This window comes from Spermophilus citellus, assembly GCF_964194105.1.
Source record: "Spermophilus citellus genome assembly, chromosome: 9".
NCBI classification, from domain to species: Eukaryota; Metazoa; Chordata; class Mammalia; order Rodentia; family Sciuridae; genus Spermophilus; species Spermophilus citellus.
In genome coordinates, this window is record NC_138191.1 from 9,727,398 (window position 1) to 9,737,553 (window position 10,156).

Below are 10,156 nucleotides of genomic sequence, written 5' to 3' on the forward strand. Positions count from 1 at the left end.
AAAAAAAAAAAGCTCAGAAAAATCAGCTTTATTTGCACAAATGCAAAATGAGTTGTTTATAATATATGTATATATAAAATGAGTTTAAGTATTATGTGGTTTATTTTATTATCTTTATTTTTTCATGCTGTTAGTGATGTATAATAAGATATCACTATTTATTTAGATCTTTAATTTCTCTTGGCATTATTTTATAGTTTTGAACGTACCAACTTTGCATTTTTTTATTAAATTTGTTCTTAGATATTTTATTATTTTTGGTCATTTAGTGAATAAAATCACTTTCCCATTTCATTTTTGCAAGACTTATTTTATACACACACACACACACACACACACACACATATATATATATGTATATATATAAAACCATTTTTGTATATCTTGTACCTAACAGAAACAGGAGATTTGGGATCTTTCTGCTAAGCTCAACATCTAAGCAACATCAAATGCTGTTTCTATTGACTTCTTCCCTGCCCCCATGTACGGTATTATGTGCCTCTTCATTTTCATGAATCTTTTATTGCTGAAGAAAAAATGCATCTGCAGATCATGTATTTAGTCTGATTCTTCAATAGTATCATCTCCTGTTCAGAATGGTACCAGGTGCTGCTGTTTCTTTTGAGTTGCAGAAATTGTTTTTGTTGTTGTTGTTGTTGTTGTTGTTGTTTTTCTTACTTAAGTCCAATTCCTTACAGGTCACTTGTATGTCAACACAGCATAGTGGTGGCTCTGTGTTTGGTCCAAGACTCTGTTCAAGCATTTTGAGCTGTTAAGGCTCTGCCCTTTGCCACTGGATTTTTCCCCAGGTTGGGAAATCTACTGCAAGCTCTGGAAGTTTGCAAGTCATGCTGACTTTTTCTTTTTGCTCCACTTTATTTCTGTTTCCTCCTACCATGTACACAAGCCTCACACTCCTGCAGGGACCTGCAGAAAGCGAATGATGGTCATTTATGATCTCTTTGAGCATGCTTGCAGCTGTGTACCTGTTGGCTTTCTTCCAGACTGCCAGGAAGATGTGGGGGCTACTCAGGTCCCAAATGATAAGCTTATTCACAGTATGTCTCTCAAATTTTTCTGGCTGGTCTGCAGGTACTCTTCTCACCTCATTCACAGTATGTCTGCTCACCTCGTTCAATGCTACACCTTCAGGCCCAATGGGAAGCAAATTTTTCCCATCTGTTTGCCAAGGAGTTTGTTATTGTTTTTGGTAATAATGTTGGGTTTCTTGTTTTTCCTCCTACTGCACTCTAAATCACGTTAGCCTCATCCAGCAAAGATGCTTTGTGTTTTTTTTTTCCTTTGTTTCTTTCCTTGCCCTGGTACAAAGCAGTGAAGGTACTGTATATGGGAAAGAGATGGGCTTACAACTGTGCTTACCTAGGCTCAATTGTTTTCTAGAATCAGCACTTCTCAACTAGTTGCATTCCTTTGATTCCTTTCCAGATCCTCAAGTGATTGTTTTTTAGTAGTGTGATCACAGTTTTATAGTTTTATCACTGTTTTAGGTGGAGATGGTCAGCCAAGCTCCTTATTCCATCATTCTGGAAATTTTCTACAGTAAAATTATAGCAACGACTCTTCCAACTGCAGGGTCTTAGCATGCATTGTGAATGTTCCCACTCCTCTGAAGATGCAGTGTCGTGCAGAATCAAAGAACTTTAGAAGAGGCTCGTTGGATGTTCAAAGGGACCTCAGGGGCCTAACAGGTGTTGTAGCAGAAGTGAGGTGTTCTACTTGAGCTCACTTCCGCCTAACATGTAGCAGGCAGAAGGAAGACCCAGACCACCCAGGGTTTACCGGAGAAGGTGTCTCTCTGAAAATGATGGTTGACAAGCACAAAGGAAACTTACAACTCAATGAACTGATAGAATAATGAGATCTAAAACGCCTACTACTGATTTTGAAAATTGCAGATGTGGCAGGCCACTGTGGGCAGACTGGGTCAAGATCAGATGATCAGTCTTCTGAACTTGTCACTTGAACGTGAACATGATATAACTGTTGCTAGGGTATGCTCTGAGATCCAGTGGGTGATCATGTATGAATTTATTTTTTTTCCATTTTCTCAAGAAAAGACATGATTAAAACAGAGAAGTACATTTTAATGGGTGAGAAGTTTTGTTGTGAAATACAAGTGAATTGCAACTTTTTCAGTTCCTCAGATGGAAGATATTCCCCATAATTGCATAGTTTTTTCATGTAATAGGTTCTCTTTCCAAGTTAACGTTTAATATTCCCTTGGACCCAGGTCTGTGACTGTGTTCTGGAAACTGTTCCTTGATCTTGTCTATTTCTCTTATCATTTGTTGTAAAAGTACTGCATACTTCCAGATTTGGTGCTTACGCAATTATGGTCCTATATTCCTCTCTATGGTTTCTTCTCTCCATGCTGAACTCTGCCAGCACAAGGACTATATAATCTCCCCACTGTTAATTTGAACTTCCATTATATTTTCAGTTCTAAGTAAAATGCCTGGCAGATAGTAAGCACTCGATGAACATTTATAATGAATCAAAGAATGAATAATTGGACACATTTCAAGATATTTGAATATTTCTCAAAGCATAGATGATGACATTCTTAAAGTAAGTTTAAAATATAATTTGAAAGAGATGAGGAAAGTCTTCTTACTGTATCAACTCATGCTTAGGAGGTTCTAGTTCATAACACCCTTTGCAACAACCCACATAACATGAACCATCTAAATTCTTCCAAGTACAGCCTGAATTTTAACACAACCCACAATAACACAATGCACATTGAACTGTGCATCTGAATTTTGGCCATATAACACCTGTGTTCTCTAGCTGTGTGGCCCCATATCATTTCCTCCCAGTCACAATTCTTAAGTCTGTATCATCTTTGCTATTTTCACTCCTCTCAGTTCTCACTTCTGTTGCCTTTATTCTGATCACGATGGTCCTCTGCCATCTTCGTGTTATCACTCTGATGCATCCTCCAGTAAATCCAACTGAGATCTAGGCAGTTTTCCTAAATGCCATTTTACCACATCACTCTATTTTTAGGATCTTTCACTTTCTTTAAAAAAAAAAAAAGACAATTCTCCAGTGTTGCATGAATAATCTTTCATAGTCAAGATTTACTCATTTCTCTTGTACTGACTCTTTCTTTGTTCCCTAAATTCTAGCACTAACTTCCCTCTACATTTACATCTGTTTTAACATCAGCTTTCTAATAGATTTTATCATGTTGTATGGCATATATCCCTTTTGATATCGTTAGTAAAAATACGTAGGATGGTTCAAATTTTTCTGATGATATTTAAAATAAATATGTCACAGTAACCTGAATTTTCTGCAGAAATAAGAAACTGTCATTCACAACAAGCCCCACTCTTTTGGGAACATGATGTACTTGCTCTTTCAACTTTCAGCAAGAATAAAGGAGTTTCTCGGGCTGGGGTTATAGCTCAGTGGTAGAGCACTTGCCCAGCGTGTGTGAGGAACTGGGTTTGATCCCCACCACCACATTAAAAAAAAAACCCTAAATAAACAAAATAAATCATTGTGTCCATCTACAACTAAAAATATTTTTAAATAAAAGAATAAAGTAGTTTCTCTTGGAAGTTCATCTATCTTAGTTTCTCTTGCAAGCACAGTGCCTATTTTCAGGGTAGGATACCACCCCAGCAAACATGTCATTCTAAGAAAGAAGTTTGTGGATTATTATCGTACAGAATAAAATAAACATACAGAGGCAAAATACAGAGTAAAAATAAACACACATAGGCAAAAAGTAATAGTCAGGTAGAGAAAGACAGAGAGAAGTAATAAAAGGGAGAAAAGGTGAGGAGGAGGAGAAGACCCCAGATAAATAAGCAAAGGGGAGATTGCAGGAAGGTTACTGTGCACCATCTGAGTGACTTCCACCACTTCCTTTTGCAGATGACAACACTCGTGAACTAGATTTCTCTAAGGCCAAATGCCTTTGACTTTTGTAGCCACGTGACAAACTACAGACTTTGTCCAAATCCAAGACTCCAAGATTTGTGCAGTTGGAGCAATAGGGGAGGTCAGGAGAATGCAGGCAAGAGAGGAGAAACTTGGAAGCCAACAGGGGGAGAGAGAGAGGGAAATGAGAGACCTTATGGGAGGCTGTGGCTGAGCAAGGCAAGAGAGGATTTTCTGATAGGGAAGTGGGTAGAAGGAGAGGTTAGTCTCTGCCACAAAGAGAGACAGAGGAGAGTAGGAGAAGGTGTAGGGAGGGCAGCATATATCTGACTTCTGAAGAGAGCTTCCTGGCCAAGACATCAAAGCTCCAAATGCTGCTCTTGCTCCTTCTCCTCTTCGAGGGACTTCTCTGCCATGGGCAAAGCACAACTGGTAAGAAGAGCTCAGGTGAAAAGATATTTGTGGTCAGGCACAGGAGAGAAAGCCCTTGAAGAATCTGCCCAAAGGAGGCAATTCTCTTACAATCTGCCCTTGGAGTCTACAGTCCAGACTGCATCCTGGGAGAGAATTCTTGCTTCTCGTCTCAGTTTCTGTCTCTGATTTTAGCAATAGGGGCCTGGATTAGGGAATTGCTGAGGGCCATTGCCAAGTAGGAATGACGCATCAAAATTTCCTTGCTAGCGTACCCCATGTTAAATGGATTTCGCTGTTGACATTGCATATAAGGTGACCTTGCCCAAGGACCAAGGCGGATCCGGGTTTAGAGCTGATCAGGTTTGAAGAAGTATCCCAGTCCTTGGGTTTAGGGCGTTCCCGGTTTAAGACAATAGGGGTTTTAGGGAAGTTGGAGGTTGAAGATTATTGCTGCCGGGATTAGGGTGTTCCTGCTGCTTGTTCCCGTTGAGTTCTCGTGAGATTCAAAGGGGATATCGGAAAAAAGCCTCGTGGAGTAGGTGAATTGGGCGGCAGCAGAACTGGGATTGCCCCAGAGCGTGTGTGGAGGCCGGTGTGAGTTCGGGAATAAAGAATTGCTGTTTGAATGTACAAAGCTGTGTGGTGGTTCGTGATCTTGTGCCCAGCCAAGACTGCAGCAGGGAATAGAGGGTATTGGGATATTTGCAAACTGTAACTATCTGCATTCTTTCTTTCCACTCTGAACTCTTCTTCTTCCTGCATTATCTCTTCTCTCATCCCTTCTAGACTCTCCACCGGCCACTCTCCTCTCTTTCAGCTCCCCAGGCTCTGGGACCACATCATGTAGCAGCAGAAGAGCCCCTCTCCTTCTGCCTAGTCCACATCTCTTCCTTTGCCAACCACAGCTGGGCCAGCACCCAGGCCTCCGGCTGGCTGGGTGACCTGGAGATTCTTGGCTGGGACAAGGTCTTAGGCTCCCTCAAGGATCTGAAGCCCTGGTCCCTTGGAAACTTCAGCAAGGAGGAGGTGAAGAACCTTCAGTCACTGTTCCAGATGTACTTCCACGGTTTCATCAGGGTCGTGCAGGCCTTTTCTAGTCAGTTCCAGTTTGAATGTGAGTTTGGTGTTCCAAGCTCCTCTTCTGTCTGGGCTCTCTGGCCATCTTCCAAGTGTGTGTGAGGGGGGGAGTGGTGGACCAGATTCTACCATCTTAACCTTTCCTGGCCTTGCTCCCTGCCTCCCTTTGGCTCACACTCACTTCTCTGCTTCACCCTTCACCACCCCCATCCTGCCATATGCACAGCAGGGCCCGCCTGAGCTTCTCTCTTCCCACCCCTGGACACACCCTCCTGTTCTGCCCCTCTGTCATTGGACTGAGTGTTCACATGGCCTGACCTTGACCTCACCGCTCCACGTGAGTTTTCCCAGACCAGTCTCCTGTCTTCTATGCCTTCCCTATCAATTATTCCAATATGATTATTCCAATACACATTTATTAGCTTCCAATTTTCTTCCCACACATCTACTTCCCGTTTTGCATCTCAATTCTAGTTTCTCATAGGATTCCCCAGCAATTTGCTCCTTTGAATTCCGTCGCTCTCTGGATTTTTTTTTTTTTTATGTTCATATTGATTCTCTTTTCTGTCCATTCTCAGACCCCTTTGAGCTCCAGACGTCATCAGGTTGTAGACTGCATGCTGGGCAGGCCTCAGAGAGCTTCTTTAATGGAGCATACCAAGGATCAGACTTCCTGAGCTTCCAAGGAGGTTCCTGGCAGCCATCTTCAAGAGGAGGGAGTCGGGCCCAGAACGTCTGTCGGGTGCTCAATCTCTACGAAGATATCAAGGAGATAGTGCAGAGCCTCCTCGATGACACTTGCCCTCGATTTCTGGCAGGCGTCCTTGCGGCAGGGAAGTCAGAGCTAGAACAGCAAGGTGAGTCCCCTCCTCTTCCTATTGCTCTTACTCCTTTGTTTGGATTCGCCCTTTCTCATCATCTTGTTGAAACAGGCAATAAGAGGTCCCAGGGAGAGATGCCTGGTTTCAGGATTGTTTTCCAAGAAAATACGAAAGAAGTGATAACTCAAACTTCTAAGGCACCCAATACCTGAACTTGAGCTCAAAGTGCTCACAAAACTTCCATTTCTCCCCACTTTCCCCCTGTGTAGTGAAGCCTGAGGTCTGGCTGTCCAGCGGCCCCAGTCCTGGGCCTGGACGTCTGCTGCTGGTGTGCCACGTCTCTGGTTTCTACCCAAAGCCCGTGTGGGTGATGTGGATGCGGGGTGACCAGGAGCAACGGGGCACTCAGCGAGGTGACCTCCTGCCTAATGCTGATGGAACATGGTATCTTCGGGTGACTCTGAATGTGGTCGCTAGGGAGGCAGCTGGCCTGGCCTGCAGGGTGAAGCACAGCAGCCTGGGAAGCCATGATATAATCATTCACTGGGGTGAGAGAACTGAGACCCAGCTGGGAATGACGGAAAATAGCCCTAGGGATTTTCAGTGAGGAACTGGGGAACTAGGTAGAAATCCTAAGTGTGGGAAGGATAAAACTGGGAAAATCCAAATAAAGAAGGGGGAGGGAGTGATAGCAAGTAAATTTAAAGAAATTGGAAATCAGAAATTAGAGGAACTAAAGAAAAAAGAAACTGTTGATTTGGTGGAGGAGGGTTGGGGTGGGTACATGATGGACATAGATGGGGGGATTGAAATACATGTTCTAGAACATAGTGAGACCCCCAGGAAACCCCCTGCCCTCCTGACCAAAGCCTAACCTGTGGGGGATCAGGAGCATTTCATGGGTCCCTCTGCTTGTTTTATCCCAACCAGGTGGATACACCATCCTGCTGCTTCTGATGTGTTTGGCTGCCATTGTCACCTTGGTCCTGCTGTTTGGACTGCACTTGTGGTGTAAAAAGCAGAGGTGTGATTTTTTTTTTTATTCTTTGTTTGTTCATCCTGTGTATCTTTTTTCCCTTTCTCCCTTTCTCTGTTATTCCCCTTCTTTAAGATTAAGGTCCTCTTCTTTTCTCACAGCTCCAATTGGAAAATCCCGTCTCCCTGTAGATCCAAGTCCACCTTTCCCCTGGGAGCCAAAACCCAGGACCCCAGGAATCCAGCATATCAGCTTCACATGACATCAGAGTCCTGGATCAAAAAGAGAATTTTGAAGTGGAAAACAAGTTTAAACCAACTCTGGTGACATTGATTTGCCTTGAACGTAAACTCCTTGTCTACTTCTTACATATGCTTCTTGTCCTCTGAAGAAAATATGATATTATTCAAACAACTTATTGTGGCAGAGATATCGATCCCTTTGGACACCCTTTGCTTTTCATCTTCCGGCAATATCTTTTTTTTTTTTTTTTTGCTTTGTTCATCACCATTGATCCTTCGAGATGGAACTCAGATGCCTTCTTCTCATGGTTGTTTCCCAGGATTGCCCATTTGAAAGCTCTTCTGTACTCCCCAGATGGGACTGGTCTTCCTCAACACACTCACCTCTTCCTGCTCTGATCAATCATCCTTTAGGGTTTTTTGCTCTTCCCTTTCCTCTCAGATGCTTGAAAGTAGGATTTAGGTGTCTGTACTTGTTAGCACATGTTTTCCTGCTCTGAAAGGACCCGTCTTGGTTTAATGCTTCAAAATATCCCAAGAAATATTGCATTTTCATTTGCCACTAGCCTCATAAATGATGTTTATGTTCCTGCTGGATGTAATATATTTTAACCAATGCTGACCAAAATATATTTACTTTCATATAAACCAATATTGTCTTAGTCCATTTCTTCTCTGAAATCTCTGCATCATTTGACTGTGTGCTCACTAAAGCAATTCTTCTTTCCCTCTCACCAGAGGTAAAGGAGGCAGGTAAATGCCTCAGACTTCACTGTAATTAGAGTGTTAATGCATCTTCAGGATATTTAAATAAAATGATATCATGTGGGATATCACCTGTCAAGCCAGGACAGGTTCAAATTATCATTCCTACTTCCAAGAAAACGTGTATGTCTTTGTTGATGTGCATATTCTGGGGGGAAAAATCACACTTTGAGCAATTAGGAAGACAAATAGGATTTGAGGACAATTTGAATGGGTCAAATCAGAGGAAAGAAAACAATGGGAAAGATAGGTTTGATGCCAGTTTAGCTGTGTGCTTACTTTATTTTGGTTCATCATCATCCCAACGTCATCCTCATCACCATCATCATATAGTTTGTTTCCCTTCTTTTTATATAAATTATTAAATTATCTAGTTGAGTTGAGATACATTGGAATGAGCTTGTTGGAATACAAGAAACTATTAGAGCACAGAGTTCATGCAGATGTCCATTCAACTCCTTTCTTTGCATGAGATAATAGAACAGAGTGTGGAGGCTTCTTAGTGTAAGCTTATAACTTCATGTGAAGCATTTTCAAGTTCAGCAGTCACTTATCCAGGGCAGAGTCTTTACCTAAGAAGGAGGCACTGAGGCTGCCTTCCACTGGTGAGAGTCCATCACCCTCTGTATGACGCATTCAGTTAGCTTATCTAGAGGCTTTGCTGAGTCCAGAGAGAAAGGCAGGATTCTGAGGGGTTGTTTGGAGCAGCAAATGTTGGAAGCCAAATGTTCTCTCCATGGTTTAAATCTGTGAGGGTGACCTCTTTGAAAATAAAGACATTCAAGTTCAGACCTTTCATTCTGAGACAAGGTATCTAGTGGAATATCTTTCCTATGTTTCTCATTTAAATATTTTTTGCCATTATTCCAGTCACAATAATTTTTGAAGCCGCCATCTGACACAGGCTAACTTTCATGGTTCCGTGATCTTTCCTCTACCACATCTTGTGTTTCTGTGACACTCAATTTCTTTCTGTCTCTCAATTACATCAAGCTTCTTCTCAGTTCCAAGTGTCACGTGTATAGAAAGAAATTTGCCGATTAGTCTAAGTAACACACTCCACCTCAGTCGTACCCCATTCCAATATTCTGTTTATTTTTTTCTTAGTTTATTTCAAATATCTTTTTATATATTTTTTATTTATATGACAACAGAAGGCATTACAATTCTTACTACACATATAGAGCACAATTTTTTTTGTATCTCTGGTGGTATACACAGTATATTCACACCAATTTGTGTATTCCTACCTGTACTTTGGATAATAATGACCATCCCGTTCCACCATCATTAATTACCCCATGCCCTCTCCTTTACCCTCCCACCCCTCTGCCCTATCTAGAGTTCATCTATTCCTCCCATGCTCCCTCTCCCTATCCCACTAGGAATCAGCCTCCTTATATCAAAGAAAGCATTCAGCATTTGGTTTTTTGGGATTGGCTTACTTCACTTAGCATTATCTTCTCTAACTCCATCCATTTACCTACAAATGCCATGATTTTATTATCTTTTATTGCTGAATAATATTCCATTGTGTATATATGCCACATTTTTTAATCCATTCATCTATTGAAGGGCATCTAGGTTGGTTCCACATTTTAGCTATTGTGAATTGTGCTGCTATAAACATTGATGTGGCTGTGTCCCTGTAGTATGCTGTTTTTAAGTCCTTTGGGTATACACAGAGGAGAGGGACAGCTGGGTCAACTGGTGGTTCCATTCCCAGATTTCCAAGAATTCTCCATACTGCATTGTATTCTGTTTATTTTGAATATTTAATTTAGTTGTAATTACCTCATTGTTTTATGCATGTATTGACTTTTTCATTTAAAGCATAGGAAGTATGTCATCCTAAATTTCATCAAGACATCCTAAATGTCTTGATCACATTGTAGCCTCTTGCTTAGATTATAGCTTGACATTTTGGGCTAATGAATATGTATATT

General features: G+C 41.6%; 1 protein-coding gene across 1 annotated transcript; it reads left to right on the forward strand.

Moving 5' to 3' along the window:
* The first annotated feature begins 4,149 nt into the window (after window positions 1-4,149).
* On the forward strand, window positions 4,150-8,021 carry LOC308655144 (T-cell surface glycoprotein CD1e, membrane-associated-like). Its single transcript, XM_081304992.1, has 6 exons — window positions 4,150-4,347; window positions 5,147-5,443; window positions 5,985-6,263; window positions 6,497-6,775; window positions 7,158-7,251; window positions 7,365-8,021. The coding sequence occupies exons 1-6, from the start codon at window positions 4,287-4,289 to the stop codon at window positions 7,528-7,530; spliced, it is 1,176 nt and encodes a 391-aa protein (XP_081161118.1). The 5' UTR covers window positions 4,150-4,286; the 3' UTR covers window positions 7,531-8,021.
* The last annotated feature ends 2,135 nt before the right edge of the window (window positions 8,022-10,156 follow it).